This window comes from Carcharhinus amblyrhynchos, chromosome 3 (assembly GCF_965287045.1).
Source record: "Carcharhinus amblyrhynchos chromosome 3, sCarAmb.v2.hapA, whole genome shotgun sequence".
Lineage (NCBI taxonomy): Eukaryota > Metazoa > Chordata > Chondrichthyes > Carcharhiniformes > Carcharhinidae > Carcharhinus > Carcharhinus amblyrhynchos.
Genome location: NC_137326.1, coordinates 76,532,410 through 76,559,647, shown reverse-complemented (window position 1 = coordinate 76,559,647; position 27,238 = coordinate 76,532,410). Strand labels below are relative to the sequence as shown.

General features: G+C 41.8%; 1 protein-coding gene across 1 annotated transcript in view; it reads left to right on the top strand.

Moving 5' to 3' along the window:
* The first annotated feature begins 2,001 nt into the window (after positions 1-2,001).
* The window catches only part of LOC145341409 (erythroferrone-like), an 88,794-nt gene continuing 63,557 nt past the window's right edge, over positions 2,002-27,238 (top strand). The window contains exon 1 of the mRNA XM_080186348.1: positions 2,002-2,166. Within this exon, the coding sequence (XP_080042474.1) occupies positions 2,002-2,166 (165 nt within the window). The remainder of the gene's footprint in view (positions 2,167-27,238) is intronic.

Below are 27,238 nucleotides of genomic sequence, written 5' to 3'. Positions count from 1 at the left end.
ACATCAATCATTTTGCCAAATTAGCCAAAAGCTTCATTGTGAACTGGGTGATGAACAGTATGACAAAACATTTAGGCCATCTGCAGTCTGAGATATTTTAAGCCCGTTTCCCACACTTCTGTTTTACTTCTGTTTCATTACATTTCTGCCATTTAATCTCTCAATCCTATCTCAGATCTTCCTTTTCATTCTTCCCCATATGCCCCCTTTCAACACCATTAAACCCCATCATACTTCCTTCATCCTTCAGACCTGAAGAAGAGTCCAATTCAACTCAAAATGTTAGCTGTTTCTCTGTCTCTGTGCTGAGGTAAAGTTGGAAGGGTAGGATCAGTAGGTGGTCCTTGGAGTCGTTTATCCCACATAAGCTGTCCACAGATGGAAACATTTGAGAACCACCAATGCATAATAGCTCACTGTGTTTCACAAAGTGACTCTGTGGAGTGTTCCTGGACAGCAGTTTCTATTCGTCCCTTTGTTTCCCATCCTGGCTGCTTTTTTATACATTGAACAATTGCCGTCATTCGCATTGGGATTCAAGCCCTCCCTCTCCTTTCACTGTTCCTGCTCTGCCTGCAGCACACTTCATGTTGAAATACTCATACCAAAGTTCTGCCCAACCTCCTCCTGTGCATTTTGTCAGTCATTCTGCTAATGCAGTGCCCTCATGGAAGCATTGTCAGTGCTCAGGAACTATTCCACCTTGGTCCTTCTCAAACATTGGTGACAGTAGCTAATCGATTAAAGGTTTGTATCTCCTCTGTGTGATGGAGAAATCACACAGTCCATGATTTCCTTATATATGAATTCACGGTAATTGGCTGCAGTCACGATTTTGATGAATGCTTCCAGCAGCTAAGGGTCTACGTTAGGAGAGTGCAGTCGGAAGATTTATATTTCAGTGTCAATCCCAGTGATCAATAATGGGAGGAATTAACAAAGATAACGGCCTCTTCCCATATTGTCCATGGTCGGATTCAGGATAAAACTGACTGTGCAAAGCACAGGAGCTAATATTGAGACATATATTAAACCAATAGTGCTAGACAGAGCTGAATCATTCCTTTTAACTTAGGTGCATTGTGTACATTCAGGAGCTGAAATCGAATTGCATTCAGGCGATCGGATGGGAATGAAGTGTGTGTGAAAGATGACAAGAAATGGTATTGCTGAGCAGTGTGGCTCTTACAGAGTTAAGTCCTGTAACTTGAAGTAGGTGTGGAATGAGAAGCAGCCTGTTGTTGTCTGGCAGGGCTGAGGCGGGAACCGGAGCATCAGCTTGACAGAAGGTCAGATATTTACACAGGGCAACGCCACAAGAGGCAGAGAGAGAGAGAGAGAGAGAGACAGAGAGAAGCAGAGAGAAACTCTTTACATGTTCAATCCAAGGAGATGGGAGGCAGAATATGCCAGGACAGCACTGTCACCTGAGGCTAAGAGAGCAGGCAATCATCAACAGGACTCGTCATTGCCTCAGAGAGAAGGCTGATTCTCAAAGCAAGGCTCTCTCCAGGTTTCATTGTTAAGAATGATGTGGAAAGTGTACATTTGCCTGAACTGAGTTTGCAACAAGAGTGCCTTTCCAAAGCTCTTCTTTAAGGCAGTGGGACATCAGTTCTCTTTGAATTTTTATCTAAAGACACAATCAAACCCAAGCCCACGATTTGTGATTCGAGACACATGTGAATGTTGCTTCTAGGAAAATAGGAACATCAAAGAAAGATCCTTTTCCTTGGAAGTTTTTTATGAGCTTATTCAAGGACGTAGCTTATGGATTGAAAATAACAACATGTAGAGGAAAATCTTCAAAAGTGAGGTTCAACTGAAAGTGAGTCTTGGGCTGCTCTGTGAACCTGTAAATCCCAGTGTAAAACCAATCTAAAATCTTCGATTCAGAAGCAGCGAAGCAAATCAAACCCATTCTCTTGAGAAAGGAAAAAGCATAAACTCATAATATTTTATTTATGTATATTGTTGTCTTGCTGCAGTCAATAGAGTCAAATGGCGGCCTCACTCGCAGTGCTCCTGACCGTTACCTTGTGTGTCGACTTTGTCTTGTTTAAGTTGGTGCAGTCTGATCGCAGTCTTGTGAAAACCACGGGAAGAAAAGCTCTGCCGGTGGAAAAGGGATTGGAACAAATAATAAATGTGCCAGACAGTCAACAGGTAAGTGAACCCTCAGGTAAGCTAGCCAGCAAGTGAGCCTACAGACAGGTGGGCAAGTGTTCATGTGAATGAATGTACAGGGGGTGAGCGTGTAAGTGGGCGAGCCACAGCAGAGACAGCATGCAGGTCCTGATGTTCTGAAACAGGCTCAATTTTACCTTGCTGCTTTCTTAAAGAATTTGGATTTCTATTTGAATCTTAATATCATCAGAGAATTGCGTTCCCAAGGATTGAGTTACTGACAGCGATGCAACTGAGGTATTCAGGTTGTTTATAGCTGCAATAACAGACACCCTGGGAGTTAAGTTACAGGTTAGAAATAAACAGAGTTTTTATGGTTTCTATATAGATTAACATTTAGAAAGAGTGAGGTACAGGATGGAATCAAATCGAGGACTTCAGATGGTTTATATATAAAATAACAGGCAGCTTGAAAATGAGTTACAGGCTGGAATTTAATCAAGGGACTCGTATGGTTTATATATAAAATAACAGACACCCAGGGAGTCAACTTCAAAGAATATAATCAAATGCTTCATATGGTTTGTATATAAAATAATCGACACCCTTTGAATGAATGACAGGTTGAACTTAAACCAAAAGGTTTATCTGCTTCACTTATGGAATAATGGATATTCAGGAGTAGGTTACCTATCGGAATTAAATCAAGGGGTTTGGTTTATATATAGAATAATGGATATTTGAGAGCAACACATCAAAAAATTCATTTCTGTTGAAACACTTACGTGCACTGGCCCCCAGATTGTTTTGTGTGGTTGCACATTTGTGTGATTTAAAGGGGATGACTTTTGCATAGGATGTGTAGGAGATTCCAGCTTTCTGCACAGCTCTGAAGCCTACTGGAGCTTGTTCAGGAGTGAGTTATAGGCTGGAATCTAATCACGGGATCTGGGATGGTTTATATTTAGAATAATGGATACCCGGGAGTGAGTTACAGAGTGGAATCTAATTGAAGGGTTTGGGTGGTTTATATATAGAATACTGAATACCCAGGGTATTGAATGGAATCTAATTGGGGACTTGAGACAGTTCATGCATAGAATAATGAAAAGCTGGGAGTGAGTTACAAACTGGAATCTAATCAAGGGATTTGAGTTGTTTATATATAGAATACTGAATATCCCGGAGTGAGTTACAAACTGGATGCTAGTCAAAATCTTCCTGAGCTGTTAATTGAGCCCTGCCTTTCTATTTCTCTTGCACTTTTCACTTTTGCTATTGGTCCCACGCTTCTGTTTTCCTCTAGCTCATTTCTTCATTCTACCCTCTCTTTCTACATGTCTGTCTTAATCTCTATCTCTCCTCTCATTTGCAGATCTTGCACTCCTCTTTTAATACTTACACTCCACCAATAATCCTTATGATCCCCCATAGTTTTCTCCTTGACTTTGCTCAGTACCATTTGTCATCTTTGGAAAAAATCCGCAAATGTAGGAAAATGGCATGGGGTGGGGGGGCGTGGGGTGTGATGTTGAGGTGATACTGTGGGATGTGGGGAGAGGGATGATGTTAGGATGGGAGGGATGGTGCTGAAATGGGAGCTGGGAAAAGAGAGGAATTTCAATGGCCAGAACTGAAGGGACTGAAGCAAAGGAAGTTGGCAAAATGAAAGTTACAAGGCAGCAGGAGGAAACAAAAAGATGGGAAGTACTTTCTGATTGAATGTAAGGGATCTTTTAAAAGGAGAATGGAAAGAATGAGTGGAAACTCAATTTGTGAGGGACCATAGTTATCAATGTAATGACCAATGGGGGACCTGTGGCTGAGGTCATGGGGAGGATGAGGCCCCATACTGAGGCTCCGACAGACTGGAGGTAGAAGAAAATGAGACTCTTTGAAACCTACGTGTATAACAATGAACACCCAGCATTGACTCATAGGCTCTAAATGAAGGGATTTGAGTGGTTTAGGTTGAGAATACTTGGCAGTGAGGTTCAGACAGGAAACTAATCATGAAAGAGACAATGAAGATGTGGAGACTGAGACACAAAATCATTGATGTTTGTAAACTGATGAGCTGTTTTGTCTAGTTACTTCACAGAAACCTGCTAGGAATCTTAGCCCACGCTGTTAGAGATGGGATTGTCCAGCCCTTGGTGTTTGTGATAGCTTTGCATGCCAAGAAAGCTTAGTGATGATGAACGTGATACCAAGCTTTGGTCTGATATCACTTGATTGCCAGAGCACGCGATACATTCCAGAATATTCAGAGCACATCATTGCCTGCAGAGATGGAAATACTTCTGGACAGAAGTTAAGGAGATAGATCGAAGAACAAAGAAGAAAAATATAGAAGGGAAGATGGCATTCTCAAGAGTTGTATAGACTGGGAAAGGTGTTTCTATGGAAACATGAGAAGTAATAGTCTGGGAGCCGGGAGCAATACTAAACATAAAGGGACACAAGTTTATAAACTTATTGAAGACTTTGCTTCATCTGGGTGAAATGAAATGTGTAGAAGGTAGACTGTAGGGGGAATACAGCAGCCAATCTACAGGCAGACAACTCCCACTGACAGCAAAATGAAAAAGACCAGGGACAGGATTCCCCCCACCCCAAAGGTATTTTTTTTGGTAGAGGAGATGGTCCATTATGGATGTCAAAGGATTTTCTCTTTGTTCTCACCTTCCGCTCCTGGGAAACTGGGGCAGAGGGTGGGCAGGGGTTGACATTGGCAGGACAGGAAGATCCCACTAACCGGAACAGCCAGAAAACTTCGACCCAGATTTTCTGTTTTTTGCGATGTTGATTGACAGGTAAATATTGGCCAGAACAGTGGGGATAATTCCCCTGGTCTTCTTTGAAAAAATGCCATGGAATCTTTACATCCACCCAAACAGGTAGATGCGACTTAATTTTAATGTTTAATCTGAAAGACTGCAATTGCAGCAATGCTTCACCTACTCAATACCTCACTTGGGTGTCAGCCTAAATTAAGGCCTGGAGTGGGACGTCAACCCAGAACCTTGTGACTCAAAGCTAAGAGTGCTACCTGCTGATAAATAATGGACTAGTTATAGGGAGATACATAAAATGAGTAAGATGGAAACTAAATTCATTCTTAGAGAATATAAATGTTGGAGCAAAAATGAGTTCTAAAAATGTGATAAATCTACAGGGGATAATATAGAAGAAAATTAGAGATTTAAAAGACAGCAAAAGAAAAGAGATTGTAGATAAAGTGTGAGTTCATTACATCAGAGAACACTTTAACCACACCTTGATAAGATAGGCCCTGACTGACTAATTTAATTTCACCTTTTAAGAAAGTCCAAGGCCATGGATCAAAAGGAATATGGTGGATGTTGTAAATATGGATATTTGTCAGTCATGTGATATAAAGGACTTGTTACAAAACCTGGTATTGAAGTGAATGTGGTCATATAGATAGGCAGATGACAGAAGGAGATCAGGCTCCATTATATTCTCTTATCTGTTTAATTTAATAATGGTAACTAAGTCCTCCACCATCAAGATCATCCCGCCATTGACCTGAAACGTAAGTGGACCAGACACACTGAAATCACTTTGAGAGGTAAGGATGCTCCACAGAAAGTGGCTCCATTAAATCATCCCACCACCAAGATGTACATGAGGAGCATGATGGAACGCTCATCACTTCAGTTGTCTCTGATATGAAGAAGCTATCTGGGTGGAACATAGAAATGTAAAGGATTAACAAAGACCAATCTGGCCAACCAGTCAGTCATTGATGCCTTCTTTATTCCACCCACGCTTTAAACAATATTTGGAACATTCCCAGTTTAGTGATGAACCCAACACTGCTATACATTCTGCCTCTTTGGCTTTGTATGAAAAGAGATAAGTATATACCTAAAACAAAGACAGAATTGAAGAAAGTAATTTGTCTTTTATAGATGCCTGGCAGTGAAGTAGTTTACATTATTTTGTGAAAGACTATGGCAATGTGTTTGTACTTAATGACTCCCTTCAATTAAGTCTCCATTAATAAGATTTGATGGACAGAATGTTCTTGAGATGGATGCAGACCGCTTTGCCTTAGATAGGTGAAGTTCATGTTAAGAATGATTGAAGAAGCATAGCAATAATGTCTATGTAAAAACCATTTACAACCATAAAGCATGAGATGGGTGAAGATTATTCAGCTCTTCAAGCCAGTTAATTCCACAGATCTGGTATAACCTGCTATAACCTGCATGGACTCAATTCAATACTTTTAAATCCTTGAGGAAAGATTATGTAAAATTTGCTTTCCTAAATGAATTCACTGTCAGATCAAGTATAAAATTTGAAAATCTGCTTAAGAGAAAGAGTGAGATGCCTTTGCAGATCAGGCACAATATGGGATTAGATATAGAGAAACATTTCTTCTAAAATGTCCCATCAACCACTCCCATGCATATACAACATGGGTGAGGTACAGACAAAAGTTCCCTCTGTAATATACCATCAAATACTTCCATGTCAGGTACAGCACGGGTTAAGTAGAGAGTAAAGCTACTTCTACACTGTCCCAAACAGACACTCCCAGGACAGGTATAGCATAGGATTCGATACAGAGTAAAGCACCCTCTACATTGTCCCATCAAACACTATGTGGAGATGCGGCGTTGGACTGTGGGAAACACAGTATGAAGTCTCTCAACACCAGGTTAAAGTCCAACAGGTTTATTTGTAGCAAACACCACTAGCTTTTGGAACTGACTGTTCTGAAAGCTGTTCCAAAATCTCACTAACTTTCCTGTCTGGAAACAATACACATTTTTTTAACCTGTGCTTAATGCTCTCTCCACTCACATTGTCTGGACCTTTAAGACTTGATTAGCTGTAAAGACACATTCCAAACATTATTCATGTAAATTGAGCTTGTGTCTTTACATGCCCTGTTTGTGATCAGAACTCCTATCCACCTGACGAAGGAATAGCCAGTTCCGAAAGCTAGTGGCGATTGCTACAAATAAACGTGTTGGACTTTAACCTGGTGATGTGAGACATCTAACTGTCAGACACTTCCAGATCAGGTACGGCATAGGTTAGATGCAGAGTAAAGCTCCCTCAACACTGTCCCATCAAACACTCCCAGGGCTGGTACAATATAATTTGTAACAAACAAAGTATTTTAGTTGGTTCAAATTTTGCTTCCAACACACGTCTTGGGAAGTAACACAGCTGGGGAAAAAAAATGTCAACAAGCAGTTAGTTCAGCAATTTGAAATTTGTGGCCTTTCACTGTCAGAAGTGTGCGTTTTAAATACCCACACTAGCTAGAATGTTGTTGACATGTCTCCATTTCTGACATTTAAACCCTGCCCTGATGAACTACTAAAGCATAAAGAAATTGATGGCCGGAGAACATGTGTCACTCTGTCACCTGCCAGTAGAGGGCACACTTCTTTCTACTATAGATTGTGGGGCAGAAGTTGAATCCTCACCAACCTTCCCTAACATCCTGAGCGAGGACTCCTGTTAAAAGTCAAATATATATGTGTACTGAATGGGCTTGAGCAAGCTGCTACCTAATATTACATTCTAATTCATCCAGAAACCTTTCTTGCAAAGTCAGCATATGTTGGGAGGGTGTTAATTACAGAATGGTGCCTCTTAAAGAAGTCTTTGCATTCTTCAGTAGGTCCTTATTAACTACTTGTGACTACCTACATAGAGTAAAGGTACAAGCAAGGAATAATTTCCATGTCTAGGTCATCACACATCCCTGCTCAACACACATTGACCCTGGGTCTGGATCATGTGCCTTCTTACATCACTGTGCGGACAGTCCTACATTAACCTTATATGTGCTAGACCTTTATGCTACACCTCACCCAAAGTCTTTATCCAATGTATATGAAATTCACTGGTTCATTTCCTCCAGCCAGAGTGAATGGGTGAGGTATTAAATGAGCACTTTGCGTCAGTATTCACCAAAGGGAAGGACTGGTAGATAATGAGTCTGGGAAAGGGTGCGTAGATAGTTCGAGTCATGTTGAGATCAAAAAGGAGGTATTGACGTACTTGAGAAACATTAAGGTAGACAAGTCCTCAGGACTGATGGGATATACTCCAGAATATTGAAAGAAGCAAGGGAGGAAATTGCTGGGACCTTGAGAGAAATATTTGTACCCTGACTGGCTGTAGGGGAGGTCCCAGAGAATTGGAGAAAAGCCAATGTTGTTCCTTTGTTTATGAAGGGTAGCAAAGATAATCCAGGTAATTACATGCCGGTAAGCCTGACATCAGTGGCAGGGAAATTATTAGAGAGGATTCTTTGAAACAAGATTTACTCCCACTTGGAAATAACTGGACAAATTAGTGAGAGGCAACATGGTTTTATGAAGGAAAATTCATGCCTCACTAACTTGATTGAGTTTTTCAAGGATGTAATGACGATGATTGATGAGGGTAAGGTAGTGGATGTTGTCTACATGGATTTTAGTAAGGCCTTTGACAAGGTACTTCATGGCAGACTGGTGTAGAAGGTGAAGTCAAATGGGGTCAGAGGTGAGCTGGCAAGATGGACACAGAACTGGCTCGGTCACAGAAGACAGAGGGTAGCAGTGGAAAGGTACATTTCTGAATGGAGAGCTGTGACAAGTGACATTCCTCAGGGATTAGTGCTGGGACCTTTGCTGTTTTTAATATATATAAATGATTTGGAGGAAAATATAATTCTTTGATTAGTAAGTTAGCGGACCACACAAAGGTTGGTGGATTTGTGGATAGCGATGAGGACCATCAAAGGATACAGCAGGATATAGATCAGTTGGAGACTTAGGCGGAGAGATGGCAGGTGGAGTTTAATCTGGACAAACGTGAGGAAGTGCATTTTCGAAGGTCTAACACAGATAGGCTATATACAGTAAATTGCAGAACCCTTAAGAGTACTGATATGCAGAGGGATCTGGGCGTACAGGTACCCATGTCACTGAAAATGGCAACGCAAGTGAAGAAGGTTGTCAAGTAGGCATATGGCATGCTTGTCTTCATCAGCCGGGGTATTGAGTTTAAAAATTGGCATGTCATGTTGCAGCTTTATAGAACCTGAGTTAGGCTGTACTTGGAATATAGTGTTCATTTCTGGTCGCCAGACTATCAGAAAGATGTGGAGGCTTTGGAGAGAGTATAGAAAAGATTCACCAGGATGTTGCCTGGTATGGAGGGCATTAGCTGTGAGGAGAGATTGGAGAAACTTAGTTTGTTCTCACTGGAATGATGGAAATTGAGGGGCGACCTGATATAAGTCTACAAGATTATGAGGGGCGTGGACAGAGTGGATAGTCAAAAGCTTTTCCCCAGGATGGATGAGTCAATTACTAGGCAGCATAGGTCTAAGGTTTGAGGGGCAAGGTTTAAAGGAGATGTACAAGCGCAAGTTTTTTACACAGAGGATGGTAGGTGCCTGGAACTTGCTGCTGGGAGATGTAGTGGAAGCAGGTACAATAATGACTTCTAAGGGGCATCTTGACAAATAGATAAATAGGATGGGAATAGAGGGATTATGGTCCCTGGAAGGGTAGGGGGTTTTAATTCAATTGGGCAGCATGGTTGGTGCAGGCTTGGAGGGCCAAAAGACCAGTTTCTGTGCTGTAATTTTCTTTGTTCTTTTCTGCTTGACATTGTCAGCAGTTTCGTGCTGTTACATTGCTGTTACCACATTATTGTGATTACTGTATTCACGCTATTACAACATCTGCACTGCACCCATCTCCCCACTTCCAGTCCTTGAATTTATGGGTTCAGGCGGTCTACAGGTATTTATAACCCTTCCATATCTCATTTGCCATCTTACTAGAGAGATGGTTTTTTTTAGTTTTAGTTCTTTCTGTCAGCTTGGAGTTTGGACTGGTATTTTGGATATGTTTTAATTCTCTTCTTCCGTTGCTTCATGTTGAACTGCAGTTGGTCTGTTTGGTGGTTGTATTGATCAGTGGTTGCTGCCATTGTAAATCATTTCTTGCAAGGTGAATGAACATTGAATTTGTCTCCTTGGTGCTTCTTTCTCTTTGTCGTTCAACATGTAGGTCATCTCAATGAGGAAGAGTGTTCCATTGGCGAGAAGAAGGTTTAGTGGTACACTTATTTCTGTTAGTTGTTGTTAATGTGGGAGACTGCTACCAGGTTCCAGCATCCCTTGCAGTTATGGCATTCGAGCTGGTAGCTGCTGTGTGTGCAAGTGGTTGTTGCATTGACTAACTGTACAATTATCATGATTAGAGGTAGAGGCTTCTCAGACTGCTGGTCACTCTGTTGTACCATTTCCACTTGAGGCGTTGTTATCTCATGGATAGTAGGCTGGTTTGATAACTATGGGTTTCTGGGACCTGCAATGAGAATAGAACAATCAGTTCTGCAAAATGAGAAGATTTGAAAACTGAAGTCCAAATCTGGCTTAAAGTCAGGAATTGGGATTTAGCAATAGGTTTAGTTCAAATGGTGCTTCTGACACTGGGCTAATGAAGAAATTCTCAGGATTTGCTGCAGCCTAGAACTTTAATTCACCCCTGTAGAATCTATGGACTCTCTGTCCTGAAGCTTGACTTACATGGGACATTCAATAGAACCCTTGCTGCAGCAAATATCTCCGTCTTCTGCTCTCGGGCTCTTTGGAATGTTTTCAGGTGGACTTCTCTCAGCATCTTTAGCTTCTGTTGGAACCTTCTCTTGGGTCAGAATTTTTGTGAAAGTTTTTTTTATTTTTCTTAGCCTTTCAGTATTTCAGTGAGGTTAAGAGCTTCGATCCTAAGCTGCCACTATGCTGGGCGAGTGTCAGTTACAGTATAGTGTCTCTTAAAGAAGCTTTTATTATCTTCTGTATGTTAACAGCACATCTTTATCAACTACCTGTAACTATCTAGATATAGACAGTAAAAGTAGAGGCAAGGATCCCCACATTCAGGTTTTCACACATTTCTGCTCAGTGCAACTAACCCTCGGTCTGGGTCATGTGTCTTTTTGCATCATTCGGTGGGCAGTACCGTCCCCAGTCCCACATTAACCTGCATGTCCCAGACCCTTATACTACATAGATATTGTCCATCTAAAATTCCCTGAGAAGGTGGGAAGAAGTGCCTTTTTCATCCATTGGCATTCCTGTGGTTACGGAGCTGTTAGGAAGGCCATTCCAAAATTTGACCCAGTGACGGTGAAAGATGGGTGGCAATTGTCCAGTTCGAGACAATAAGCGATTTAGATGAGTACCTGGTAGTGGTACATGTATCCTTCTGGGCATTAGTGATCGCATTTATTTGTTTAATTATACAAAGTAGACAGAACAAGTTACTGGCACAACAGACAATAAAAATAGAATCAACCCAAAAGAGCCTAAAATATCTTCAGGACATGTTCTTTGTAGAGTCTGAGAAATTTAGGAAGGAACTGATCTATTGGTGTATTTGTTAGTTATTCAATGCAGCCATCATCAGCAAGGTCAGCATTTGTTATCTATCCTGAAATTTCTCTTAAGGAGATGGTAATTTGCCAATTTTGAACTGCCACCATCCATATAATGAAGATACAGCCAGAGCACTGTTAGGGAGGGAGTTCCATGACTTTGACCCAATGCTAGTGCAGGAAAGGTCATCCAGGATGGTGTATTCCATCACACTTCTTACTTGTGCCTTGTGAATGATGGAAATGCTTTATGAAGTTATCAGATTTGCCACTCTCCATAGGATTCCCAGCTTTTGTAGCCATTATATTTAAGTGACAGGTCTAGTTAGGTTTCTCATCAGTGGTAAGTCCTAGGATGTTGATAGTTTGAGATTGAGTGATGACCATGCAGTTGAACATCAAGCAGAGATGGTTAGATTCTCACTTGTTAGAGATGATCATTGCCTGGTACTTGTGTGGCACAACTGTTACTTTCAAATTGTCAGCCCAGACCTGAATATTGTACAGGTTTTGCCACATTTGGGCAAAGACTGCTTCAGTACCTGAGGAACCATGAATGGTGCTGAACACTATGGAATCATCAGCAAACATCCCCACTTCTGACCATATGATGGAGGGAAGGCCATTGATGTTACAGCTGAAAATGGTTGAGCCATCACTCTTTAATTTTACACCCTAAATTCATCTCTTTAGTCCATGCTTTATCCAAGGCTGAAATAACATCTGGAGTCAAGTGACCCTGGCAGAATCAAAACTGAGCATTGATGAGCAGATTATTGCTGACTAAGTGCCATTTGATGACAATGTCAACAACACCTTCCAACACTTTGCTGATGTTTAGAAGTAAAGTAATGGGATGGTAATTGGCTGGGTTTCATTTGTCTTGTTTCTTGTGTACAGGATGTACCTGAGCAGTTTTTCACATTCTCGGGTGGGTGCCAGTGTCGTAACTGTACTGGAACAGCTTAGGGGCACAGTTAGCTATCTTCAATACTATTGCTGGAAAGTTGTCAGGGTTCATAGCCTTTGTTATATCCTGTGCCTTCAACTGTTTCTTGATATCAGGTGAAGTGAATCGAATTTCCTGCAGACTGTGTTGGGGTTTCAAGTGGCTGCCACAATGAATCATCCACTTGCCACATTGGGCTGAAAATGGTTGCAAACACTTCAGCCTTGTCTTCTGCATTGATGTGCTGGGTTCCCCAATCACTGAGGATGGACATGTTTGTGGAGACACCTCCTCTGGTCAATTGTTTTATTGTCCACTACAGTTTATGACTGGACATGGCAGGACTGCAGAGCTTTGATCTATTTGCTTCTTTTGGGATTGCTTTGTTCTGTCTATGGGACACTGTTTCCAGTGTTTGACACAGATATAATCTTGGGTGTTGTTGCTTTACCAACTTGGTACCTCATTTTTAGGTATGCCTGGTGTCCTTCCTGTTTTGCTTACCTCACTCCTTATTGAACAAGGGCTGATTCCATGCCTTAATAATATTGGTGAACTGAGGGATATATTGGGCAGTAAGGTTACAGATTGTGGTTGAATACAGTTCTGTTGCTGCAGATGGCTCACAGTGCCTCATGCATGTTCAAGTGTTGAGCTTGCCAATGTGTTTTTTTTTAATTAATTTACAGGATGAGGGCATTACTGGCTAGGCCAGTATTTATTGCCCAATCCCTGGTTGCCCTTGAGAAGTTGATGATGAACTGCCTTCTTGAACCACTGCAGCCCCTGAGTGTAGGTACACCCAATGTACTGTTAGGGAATTCCATGATTTTGACTCAGTGGCAGTGAAAGAACGTGACTATATTTCCTAGTGACTTAGAGGCGAACCTCCGGGTGGTGGCGGGCCCACACATCTGCTGCTCTTGTCCTTCCAGATAGTTGTAGTTGTAGGTTTGAAAGGTGCTGCCTAAGCAACCTTGGTGAATTCCTGCAGTGCATCTTGTAGATGGTCCACACGGTTGCTACTGTTCGTCAGTGATGGAGGGATTGAATGTTTGAGGAAGGGTTGTCAATCAGGGAGGCTGCTTTGTCCTGGATGAGTCTTGACAGAGTAGCACTCATCCAGGCAAGTGCAAAGTATTCTATTACATTCCTGACTTGTGCTTTGTAGATAATGGACAAGTTTTGTGGAGTCAGGAAGTGAGTTATTCACTGCAGAATTCCTAGCCTTTGACCTGCTCTTGCAGCCACAGTATTTATATGGATAGTTCAGTTCAGTTTATGGTCAATGGTAACCCCCAGAATGTTGATAGTGGGGGCTTCAGCAATAGTAATGTCATTGAATATCAAGGGGCAATGGTTAAATCCCCTTTTGCTGGAGGTGGTTATTGTCTGGTACTGGTGTGGTGTAAATGTTACTTGCCACTTGTCAAAAAAGCCTGGATATTGTCCACGTCATCCTACATTTGGGCATGGACTCTTTCAAAATCTAGGGAGTCATGAATTCTACTGTGCATGGTGCAGTCATCAGTGAGTATCGTCACTTCTGACCTTATGACGGAGGGAAGGTCATTGATGAAGCAGGTGAAGATTGTTGGTCCTAGGACACTACCCAGAGGAACTCCTGCAGAGATGTCCCGGCACTGAGATGACTGACATTCAACACTCACAACCATCTTCCTTTGTGCCAGGTAGGACTCCAACCAACAGAGAACGTTCCCCCTGATTCCCATTGACTCCAGTTTCATAGGACTCCTTGATGCCATACTTGGTCAAATGCTGCCTGATGTCAAGGGTTGTCACTCTCACCTCACCTCTGAAATTCAGTTTTTTGTCCATATTTGAACTAAGGCTGTAATGAGGTCAGGAGCCCAAAGTGAGTGTCCATGAGTTTTAGAATCAATTTAGAATCATAGAACCCTACAGTGCAGAAAGAGGCCCTTCGGCCCATCGAGTCTGCACTGAACACAATCCCACCCAGGCCCTACCCCCATACCCCTACATATTATACCCACTAATTCCTGTAACGTCTGCAACCCTGGACACTAAGGGGCAATTTCTTAGCGTAGCCAATCAACCTAACTTGCACATCTTTTTGCTGAGTTAGTGCCATTTGACAGTACTGTTGATGATCCCTTCCACCACTTGATGAAGATTGAGAGTGGACTGATGGGGCAGTAATTGGCTGGGTTGGATTTGTCCTGTTTCTTGTATACAGCATACAGCTGGGAAATTTTGTACAGTGCTAGGTAAATGCCAATGTTGTAGCTGTACTCAAACAGCTTGTCAAGAGGAGCACCAAGTTCTGGAGCACAAGCCTTCACGGCTATTGTTGGAATATGGGCAAAGCCCATAGTCTTTTCAGTATCCAGTCAGCCATTTCTTGATATCACATGGAGTGTATTGAATTGGCTGGAGACAGGCACCTGTGATCCTGGGAACCTCTGGAGGAAGCCGAGATGGATCATCCACTCAGCACTTCTAGCTGAAAATTCTTGCAAATGCTTCAGCCTTATCCTTTGCATTGATGTGCTGGGCTCCTCCATCATTGAGGAGTGAGTTGTTTAATTGTCCACCACCATTCACGGCTGGATGTGGCAAGACTACAGAGCTTAGATCTGATCTTTTGGTTGTGTGATCGCTTAGCTCTGTCTACCCCTTGCTGCCAATGCTGTTTGGCAAGAAAGTAGTCCTGTTTGGTAGCTTCACTGGGTTGATAGCTCATTTTTAGGTATGCCTGGTGCTGCTTCTGGCATGCCCTCCTGCACTCTTTATTGAACCAGGGTTGATCCCCTGGTTTGGTGGTAATGGTAAAGTGGGGGATATATCAGATCATGAGGTTACAGATCGTGCTGAAGTACAGTTCCGCTGCTGCTGAGGCACGTCATAGATGCCGTCATGAGTTGCTCAATGTGTTCAAAGTCTATCCCATTTAGCATGGTGGTAGAGTCACACAACAAGATGGAAGGTATCCTCAATGTGAAGCTGGGACTTTGTCTCCACATAAACTGTGTGGTGGTCACACTTACCAAAACTCTGTCATGGACAGATGTATCTGCAGCAGGCAGGTTGGTGAGGATGAGGTCAAATACAATTTTCCCTCTTGTTGGTTTCCTCGCCACCTGCTGAAGTCCCAGTCATGCAGATATGTCCTTTAGGACCTGGCCAGCTTGGTCTATGGTGGTGCTACCGAGCAATGGGTGTAAACGTGTAAATGGGTGATGTTCACTACCTAGAAATCAAGTGTCAAATGTGAATTTAATTTAGACCAATTGTTGCCTTGTTATTCAATCTAACTAGGAGGTGCACTAAATTTGGCTCAGTGGTGGTGAGGCAGGGCAGAAATTGGTCAAATTCCCAAGTTCCAGTTGTGAGTGAGTGACCTCCATTTGGAAAAGACAAATGGAGATGCTAGAGTCCAGTTTGGTGGCAATTCCATTCCAATTCCTCCCTCACTCAGTATTGAGGCTCACACTCTGGCACTCACTTCTTAACAGCACTGTGGATGTATCTACATCACACAGAAACCTAGAACAGTACAGGCCCTTTGGCCCTCAATGTTGTGACAAGCTACGTCCAATCTCAAGATCAAGCTATCCCCTCTCTATAATTCTGGTGTACTCCATGTGCCTATCCAATAGCTGCTTGAAAGTTCCTAAAGTGTCCAACTCCACTATCACAGCAGCAGTCTATTCCACACCCCAACCACTTTCTGAGTAAAGAATCTACCTCTGACATCCCTTCTATATCTCCTGCCATGAACCTTATAGTTATGCCCCCTAGTAACAGCTACATCCACCCGAGGAAATAGTCTCTGCACCTCCACTCTATCAATCCCTCTCATCATCTTATAAACCTCTATTAAGTCGCCTCTCATCCTCCTCCACTCCAAAGAGAAAAGCCCCAGCTCCCTCAGGCTTTCCTCATAAGACCTATCCTCCAAACCAGGCAGCATCCTGGTAAATTACCTCTGCACTCTCTCCAATGCTTCCACATCCTTCTTATAGGGAGGTGACCAAAACTGAACACAATATTCCAAATGTGGTCTCATCAACATCCGGTATAGTTGCAGCATAACCCCATGGCTCTTAAACTCAAACCTCCTGTTAATAAACGCTAACATACTATAAACCTTCTTCACGACTCTATCCACTTGAGTGGCAATCTTCAGAAATTTGTGGATATGAACCCCAAGATCTCCCTGTTCCTCCACATTCCTTAGAACCCTGTCATTGACCATGTAATCTGCATTCAAGTTTGTCCTACCAAAATGAATCACCTCGCACTTATCAGGGTTAAACTCTATCTGCCACTTTTGGCCCAGCTCTGCATCCTATCAATGTCTCTTTGCAGCCTGCAAGAGCCCTCCATCTCATCCACTACTCCACCAATCTTGGTGTTGTCAGCAAATTTACGAACCCACCCTTCAGCCCCCTCCTCCAAGTCATTGATTAAAAATCACAAATAGCAGAGGACCCAGCACTGACTCCTGTGGTACACCAATGGTAACTGGTCTCCAGTCTTAAAATTTTCCCTTCACCACCACCCTCTGTCTTCTATGATACAGCCAGTTACTTATCCAATTGGCCAAATTTCCTTCTATCCCACACCTCCTTATCTTCTTCATGATCCTGCCATGGGGAACCTTATCAAACGTCTTACTAAAATCCATATAAATGACATCAACTGCTCTACCTTCGTCCACACACTTAGTTACCTCCTCAAAGAATTCAATCAAATTTGTGAGGCAGGACTTACCCCTCATGAAACTGTGCTGACTATCCCAGATTAAACTGAATCTTTCCAAATGGTCATAAATCCTATCTCAGGACCCTTTCCATTAACTTACCGACCACCAAAGTAAGACTAACTGGCCTATAATTACCAGGGTCATTCCTATTTCCTTTCTTGAAAAGAGGAACATTTGCCACTCTCCAGTCCTCTGGCACTATTCCTGTGGACAGTGAGGACCCAAAGATCAAAGCTAAAGGCTCCGCAATCTCATCCCTTGCCTCCCAAAGTATCCTAGGATATACCATATCTGGCCCAGGGGACTTATCCACCCTCAGGTTTTTCAAAATTGCTAATACATCTTCCCTCAGAACATCTACTCCTCCATTCTATCAGCTTGTATCACGCACTCCTCCTCAAAAACATGGCCTCTCTCCTTTGTGAACACCGAAGAAAAGTATTCATTCAACACGTCGCCTATCTCTTCTGACTCCATGCACAAGTTCCCACTACTATCTTTAACTGGCCCTAACCTCACTCTGGTCATTCTTTTATTTCTCACACAAGAGTAAAAAGCCTTGGGGTTTTCTTTTATCCGACCAGCCAAGGACTTCTCATGCACCCTCCTAGCTCTCTTGAGCCCTTTCTTTAACTCATTCCTAGCTACCTTGTAACACTCAAGCGACCCAACTGAACCTTGTTTTTTCATCCTTACATACTCCTCCTTTTTCCTCTTGACAAGACATTCAACCTTCTTTGTGAACCATGGCTCCCTCACTCAGACATTTCCTCCCTGCCTGCCAGGGACATACCTATCAAGGACACGCAGTATTTGTCCCTTGAACAAGCTCCACTTTTCATTTGTGCCCATACCTGACAGTTTCTGCTCCCATCTTATGCTCCCTAATTCTTGCCTAATCGCATCATAATTACCCCTGCCCCAATTGCAAACCTTGCCTTGCAGTGTGACCCTATCCCTCTCCATTGCAATAATGAAGGACACCGAGTTGTGGTCACTATCTCCAAAGTGCTCTCCCACAAACAAATCTAACTCTTGGCCTGGTTCATTACCCAGTACCAAGTCCAATGTGGCCCCACCTCTTGTCGGCTTATCAACATATTGTGTCAGGAAACAATATGTGTTAATCAGGGGTAAGGAACCAATCACATAGGGGTTCAAGAAGGTGGATCACTACCATCTTCTCAAGGGTAATTTGGGATGGGCAGCAAATGCTGACATTGCCAGTAATGCCCACATACCATGAAAAAATGAACAAAATGGCATTTACACTACAGCCCCCAGGGAGCTGAGCCCCAGCATAACTTAGCACCATCCAAACAGGGAGATTGGAGAAAAAAGAGGCAGAAAAGAGGTTGTGAAGATGTGACTGCTAGATAGAGACATTTGCTGACTAATGTAGTGACTGAAGTCATGATACGAAGTCATCAATCACAACTTCAGTAATGATTGATGTTCTCTAACTGGCTAATGTAATGACAGATGTTCAGCTCCTGATTAGTCTAATTGCCTGTCTCTTGCATCTGATTCTAGCAATAACCAATCTCTGCAGCCTGGCGCTATCCACATCACTGTGCCGAGTGATGCCCTGTAATTGCTTTACTGAATGATAGATTGAATTGCAGTAATTACCAAACTCTTGTATCCAATTGCTGCAATGACTGATCAGACCCACAGACATAAACCAATTCAGATTCCTGTCATGACTGAGGCCCAGTCAATGGCTTCTGATCTCTTCTAATATATAAGTGTAAGAGACCATCCACAGCCCAATGAGTAGACCGGTCCTCTGCCCCGATTAATGAATGGTCTATCCCCCTCCCCCAATTAATGAATGATCTGATCCCTAGATTAATGAATAGTCTGGTCCCTTATCGCTGATTAATGAATGGTCTGGTTCCTTACCTCTGATTAATGAATGGTCTGGTCTGTTACCCCTGATTAATGAATGGTCTGGTCTGTTACCCCTGATTAATGAATGGTCTGGTCTGTTACCCCAATTAATGAATGGTCTGGTCTGTTACCCCAATTAATGAATGGTCTGGTCCCCAGATTAATGAATGGTCTGGTCCCTTACCCCTGATTAATGAATGGTCTGGTCTGTTACCCCAATTAATGAATGGTCTGGTCCCTTACCCCTGATTAATGAATGGTCTGGTCCCTTACCCCCCAATACCCCTGATTAATGAATGGCCTAGTCTGATACCCCTGATTAATGAATGGTCTGGTCCCCAGATTAATGAATGGTCTGGTCCCTTACCCCTGATTAATGAATGGTCTGGTCCGTTACTTCTGATTAATGAATGGTCTGGTCTGTTACCCCAGATTAATGAATGGTCTGGTTTGTTACCCCTGATTAATGAATAGCTGTACTAGACCAATGTGGCTTTGGAAGTGACTAGATTTAATACACAGATCTTCAGCAAGCGTTTGTAATTTTTTGTGTTTAAAGTTTTGCTTAATTGATCTGCTTACACCTTTAATGTCTCTCGGTATTGTAAAATCCTGGATCCTGTTCCCTTTCAGCACTCACTTTTCCAATCCAATCTGTCAAGCAACCCTCTTAATCTACAATTCTGGTCCTAGCATTCTCTTTATTTTTCTTTACTGAACCCTCTCTAATCTTTCAGTGTCTATTTGAAGGGCGAGTGCCTAAAACTGCACGTAGCAATTAACCCGCATGTAGGAACAGATTTCCTGATCCTTTTCTCAGAGCAAAATAGCTTACACACTATAGGAATGCAACAAAAATAAATGCAACTGCTGGCTGGATATTTCCTTCTATTGATTTTAATAGAGCAAAATTCATAGTCCGTTGTCCACTTCTTACATGTGCACATTAAATGGGAATAAGTTTACAGGTACTTACTTCAGTTGATCCAGAAGCTCCAGGTTCCCATCTCAGCTCCAGCATATCACTGGAGGTATTCCACAACGAGATACTCACACCTCTTTCATCTTTAGCCTCTTCATCAATGAACTTCCTTCCACGGTAAGGTCAGGATTGCGACTGATGATTTCATAGTATTCAGCATAACTCACCCTATAACAAAGCAGCCCAGTCTACTGTACGACCTGGATAACGTTCACACATGAACTGTCAAGTGTCCTCCACCAGCATTATCATCACCAAGTTCAACATTACTAACATCGCTGGGGAGATCCTTGTTGACTAGATGATTTACTGGGTCAACCATATCAAATCCAAGACCTTGACAGAGACTGGAGTGATCAGTTTGCAAGTCTGTCACCAGGGGCTTATAGAGTGAGGGGACACCACTCCACATCAAGTGTGGCCGGCCAGGTTTTTCTCCCACTCTGACCCCCACCAATCATTTGCAGCTTGACACAATCAACCTGTTTGACCGTGCTGTGAATACATCTTTCTTGGTCACCAATTCCTGGGGTGGAATTTGAACCTGGAATTACTGGCTCACCTCTTGATCCCATCAGCTGGCCTTCTAGCATCCACAACATTCAATTAAATTTGCTTTGACGAATGTAGCTACAATAACACACAAGGCATTTAACATCATTGTTTGCAAAATTGGTCCCATGGCTATTTCATTCTTATCCATCTCCTCCATCATTGGTACTCGCAGCTGTGCTACATATATATATATAGGATGTATTGCAGCAAAGTTACACTGAAAAGACTTCCCTCCCCTAGGACTTTAGCCCTGAGAAGGGACAAAAGCAGCAAATGCCATGGCAACACTATCAAATATAAATTCCCCTCCAAGGCATGCCTTCCAATTTAGACATTTCTTAATGTTCCCTCATCACTGCTGGATCAAAGTCCTGGAATTTACTGCCTAACACCATTGTGGAGAAACCATCACCACAAGACCTGCAGCAGTTCAAGGTTACCAACTGTGATTAAATGTATTTTTGGAGGTTTTTTCACATGACTTCCTCCAACACACCAGTAATTAAATGGCCAACACATCCAATCCTGTGATGTACTGCCTTCCTAGGCCAAACAAAAAGACTCATTGCTCAATTAGATGACCCTTGACTGACAACCAAACACTCTCTTCTCCCAGTTTCAACATTTTTATATCTGCTAAAGAGTAATGTTCAAAAAAGATGACAGAGCAAACAAACTTCTTTAATATCCTAATGATTTTTCCCCAGGCTTGCACACCAAAGTTCTGGAGATTAACCTTCAATTCCTGGAGACTCCAGGCCAATCCCGGTGGGTTGGCAACCCTAGTTCAAGGAGATGGACCACTGTTACCTCTTTGGCCAACCAGAGATGGACAATGGTTGCAGCTTTGCCAACATCACCCTCATCCTACTTAAGAAACTCGTATTACGCTTTCAGTGAACTTACTTCTTCATTAAAATAGCAGGCAGTGGAATTGCATTGGAATATGTCAAGTAATTATACATCAATACCTCTTGACCATTGTTGCTAGAGTGGACTGATTAGGTCATTTAAAAAATAACAGGACAAATATTTAATTAAGAACAAGACCAGAGGTTCTGGTCTCATTACGGTCAGAGGTTGAATATTCTGATGGATATTATCGTTCCTCTCTCCCATTGGGAACACTGGAATATCATATGAGAGGAACATTACACGTTTGAGTTGAGTCAGTCAGTTTGTGATGTTGGGTCAAAATCTGCGAACTTGGGCAGTTCTCAATGGAGCTAATGGCATGTTCAGAAGTACTGCTGTGGAATTAGACGGTGTCTTAAGATGATGAAAATGTACATGAAATAGCGAGAGGTGCAGACTTGTTGGGCCAAAGGTTAGTTTTCAGTACAAACTGGAGTCCTGTCATGACACTTGCTATTCATAGTAACATAAATGTTATTGCACTGATACAGGAATTTGCTCATTATAGTATTGGTTACCAGAATTCCATCCCATGTACCACAAATAGTTCCAGTAAATGTTCCGATTTAATTGTGGTTTAAAGATTCCTGAATCTCGGCGGTCTTTGCCACTCAATTGTACCCAACTGGAAATGTTACCAGTCAGAATAATATTAGTATCAATTCAAAGAAGCTCTAAGTTTATTTAAGGCAATGAAATGCTCTTGAATTACATATTGGTAGGAAGAACATAGAGAGATAACATAAAATAAAGATGTTACAGGTTGCAAGGGCAGAGGTACCTGGATGTATATATACCTAAGTCATTGAAAGTGGCAGGACAGGTTGACAGTGTAGTTAATAAAGTATACAGTGTCCCAGTGTCTACTGTACCCTAATAAATAGGGTACAGAGTAAGACTAAGGAATTAAATTGAACTTATGTAAGGCAGCCTTAGCTGGAGCATGGCATCCAGTTCTTGGAGACACGCTTTAGGATGGATGTGAAGGCATTGAGAAGGTTGGAGAAAATATTCGTGAGAATGGTTCTTGAGAAATGTTAGGATTGGAGAAAACAAGGCTAAGAAGAGACTTATTAGAGGTATTCAAAATCATGAGGGGGCTGGACAGAATAAAGAGGAAGGAACTATTACCACTTGTGAAAGAATTAAGAATGGAGAGGGCACAGAATTAAAGTAATTGGTAAAACATGCAAATGAGACATAAGGACAAACGTTTTTATGTGATGAGTAGTTAGGGTCTGGAATGCACTGCCTGAGAGTGTGGTGAAGACAGCTTCAACCGAAGTATTCCAAGGGGAATCAGACTGTTATCGGAACAGTAAGAATGTTCAGGGTTACAAGGGGAAGCAAGAGAATGGCACTAGGTGCTCATTCTCATTGGGGAGCGGGTGCAGTATTAATGGACTAAATTCTGAAAACATTGATGTTCCCAATTGGTGGAAGCTGTCATTCAGATGTACCAAAACATGGGGAAAGATAATGGCACATCAATGCTGGAGGATACATTGGAGCTGGGGTCTGGAATATTATTGGGACAGCTTGGAGGGAACTTTATATCGAGCCTGTGCCAAATCTGAGCCAAAAGCTTTTGATGGGGCAGTACAGCAAGAGTTTTACTCCTTATCTAACCCAATCTGTCACTGCACTTAAGAGGGTTTTGTTGGGACAATGTGGGGGAGTTTGACTCTATTTGCCTGATTAGAGTATTTCATGGTGCAGTGCAAGAAGATTTATCCTGTAGGCGTGACCAATGGGTTAGTATAGAGGAAGCTTTACTCCCTGTGTAAACCATGCTGTATTTACAAGAGAAAGTTTGATGAGAAAGTGTAGCAGAAACTTTATTATGTATCTCACAAATACATTATGTAAGCTGGGAGTGTTTGATGTTGCATTTCTCTTAGTTTTCACAGTCAGTAGCTTTGCCATTGAATTGAAGAATTGCTCTCATTATGTTCAATATTTACCTGGATTTAAGAACTAGGTTGAAGTAATGGCTCCCTTTCTATCTTCTTAACCTCCTCCCTGTGTTCCAGGTAAACTATAATCAAAACATGCTGTGGCAGATAGAGATCAAAGGAGTTATTCGTCCTATCCAAATCTGCCTTGAAGACTCACTATCATATGTAAGATTTGATCTCTTGATATGTATGGAGATCTTTGTTCTTAAGTTCTGAGGGTTTGTGTACATTACTGTACAACACGATTTTGGGCAAACAGATTGCAGACCATTCAGGTTAACCCATTCATAGAATCCTCAACTATCCATCACATCAAATTTTAAGTAGGATGGCAGAAGAAAATCCACGCTTAAGATGTATAATAAGGGAATATTATTTATCCAGCTTGGGAACCGAATGTAAATTTGGCTGCTAAAGGTTGGCAAGACAGATAATTACAGAGGGATTTGAGTAAATTAAACGGATAAAATCGCAAAATGGATTTCAGTATGAGATACAATAAAGAACAAAGAACAATGCAGCACAGGAACAGGTCCTTTGGCCTACCAAGCCTGCACTGACACATGATGCCTTTCTAAACTTTTGACTCTACATGAGTCTGTATCCCTCTTTTCCCTGCCCATTCATGTATTTGTCAAGGTGCCTCTTAAATGTTGCTATTGTATCTGCTTTTATCACCTCCTCTGGCAGTGCTTTCCAGGCACTTATCACCATCCTCTGTATAAAAAACTAGCCCCTCTCACATCTCCTTTAAACTTTCCCCCTTTTACCTTAAACCTATGTCCCTTAGTAATTGGCATTTCTACCCTGGGGATAGAATAATGTAGAACATAGAAACAAAAAAGATAGGCCATTCAGCCCCTCAAATCTGTTCTGTTAGATTAAATTAAAACTAGATCATTGATTCTATAGTAAATCAATCAATCTCAGTTTTGACTTTTTCAGTCAACAGCATTTTGGGAGAGAGACAGTTCCAGGATTTCACTATCTTTTGTGTGACATTACTCTAAAAGACCCAACTCTGATTATAAGATGATGTTCCCTTGTTTTCTTTTTATTCTTTCATATGGGTGCTGCTGGCTGAGCCAGCATTTATTGCCCATCCCTAATTGTCCTCCAGGAGGCATTTAAGAGTCAACTACATCACTGTGGATCTGGAGTCACATGTAGGCCAGACCAGGTGAGGATGGCAAAGTTCCTTCCCATAGGGCATCAATGAACTTCTGGGGTTTTTAGGACAATCGACAATGTTTTCATAGTGATTAGATTTTTAATTCCAGATATTTATTAAATTCAAATTTCACCATATGCCATGGTGGAATTCAAATCCAGGTCCCCAGAAGATTACCCTGGGTTTCTGGAATACTGGTCCAGTGACAATACCGCTATGCCACCACCTTCCCGTAGTTCTGCACTATTCCTGCCAAAGGAAATAGTTTATCTATAACCATGAAATTATTCAATTTTTTTAAACACTTCAATTAAATCACCCCTTAATCTTCCATATATTAGGGAAGATAAGCTCCTCCTTTGAAACTTGCCCTTATAATTTAATGCCTTTAGCATTGATCTAATTCTGGTGAATCCTCACATCACATATACTGCAGTGGTTCAAGAAGACAGGTCACCACTACTTCCTCAAGGATAATTAGGGATGGACAATAAATTCTGGCCTAGTCAGCGATACCCACATCCCAAGAATGAATGAAAAATATCTGCATTGCATCTTTTCCCAGATTCCTCCTGAGATGCAGTTTCCAGACTCACTTCCACAGAACTCCATAACACTGTAGGAACTATTGTGTAATTTCCAATTCTTTTTATTCCAATTAGCCTTTCAAATTTTTTTTGTATATGTTCACTAGTTTTTAATCATTTTTGCATTTGGACAGGTCTGCTGTTCCGGAGTTCCTGCTACTCGTCATTTCAAAAATACGCTGGCCTACCTTTCTAAAGTGTTTCTTCAGTAGATCACACTTTCCCACACTAAGCACCATCTAGAGCAATACTATCCATTCACTTAATCTATCAATGTTCCTTCACAATACTTTGCATCGTCTGCCTTGTTTATATGCTACCTAACATAGCGACTGGGATTCTTCAATCTCGTCCACAGCTGGGATTCTCTGGTCCCACTGCTGTGAATGAAGATTTGGCTGAGTGCCAAATTTTCCATTCTCATTGGGAGCAGTAGAGGGGTGAACAATGTTGCAGAATCCTGGCCAGTGTCAGCAGCAAACCTGGGTGAATTACTCTCTATTCCACTGGAGGATGAGAGATGTGACGTGGTACAATGGTGGTTCACACTGCCATAAGGGCAACAGCACATTATGGATGTTTCAGCTGGTACCCCAGACTAAAAACTTCAGCTTCAAACAATATTGACTTCAGGTAGGATAATGGTGAGAGAAACACTTCAGTACCTTGTGTTATGAAATAGAAAGTTGGCCTCAGCACCACACAGAAGTGATTTTGTTCCCTTCTATCTAACGGGTGCTGTACATGTACAGAAGCTTGTAATGAGACACACATAAACCATACAGTGCTATACAGGAATGAATCACTCCTTTTTACCCACAGTGTACTTTTCATGTACAGAAGCTGACACTGGACACATAAACCATGCAGCACTATACAGGAGTGAATCATTCCCTTTTTATCCAATGTCTTCTGCTCCTGTTAATCATGCAGAATTGGACATTTTTCAGTTGGCTGCAGAAAAGGCGAACACAAAGTCATTAAATCAATATGCTTCCTTTTGAATAAACCCTGTTGATAATATTAATGGCTTTCTGATACATTTCACTCACTAGAGCCTAAGGAATATGTACGTTTGTCTTTCTTAGGTTTGCAAGACTTTGGAAAATTGCATCCTAAATATATCTTAGCTCTTTCTGCTGTGCCTATAATAATTTTGCCAGTGGCCTAATTTATTACATTTATAAAATGAAATGGAATATTTTACCTTAGACATTTCCATTGGAGGATTACATTGCTGTTATTGTATTCAATGAATTGGTGCCCCTCGGCACTGGCGCCAGTCTGTTTACCTAACCGCATAGCTCGGATAGCACTGCAGGGGAAAATAAGATTACACTCGTCTGAAGCAAAATAAATTATTCACACATCAGAAAATCAGCAGTTTCCATTAACCCCCTCAAAAGTTGGCAACCCTAGGTTCCAACAATATATACCCAGGCTGGTATTGACATAAATTGGCAATGCCAGGCAGAGATCTGGTCCCACTCTCCTTTTGAGAGATTGGAAAGTCAGATATAATGTCCCACACAGGTCAGGTGAAGGGGTGTATTTTGTCCCTTTCTCCTTCAAGAAAGGCTAAAGGATGATCTGCTGCTCACAACAACCCAATTCCTTTTGCCAGGTGGATCCCAGAACCAGAGGAGTGGGAGCTGAATTAGACAATGAGGCCCTCACCATTAACTACCCATTAATATTTGGATTTTTGACAAAAATACTTAACACAATAAATATCACATATATGTTTTATAAAGCCCAATAATGTGCAGCTGGATAATCCTAGCCATCTAAAGCTACTGAGCTTACTGCAAGGAAGTTGGAGCAAAAAAGAAAATCTTGCTATAACAGAACTGGGCATTGGTGAGACCACACCTCAAGTAATGTATACAATTTTGATGTCCTTATATAAGGAGGGATATACT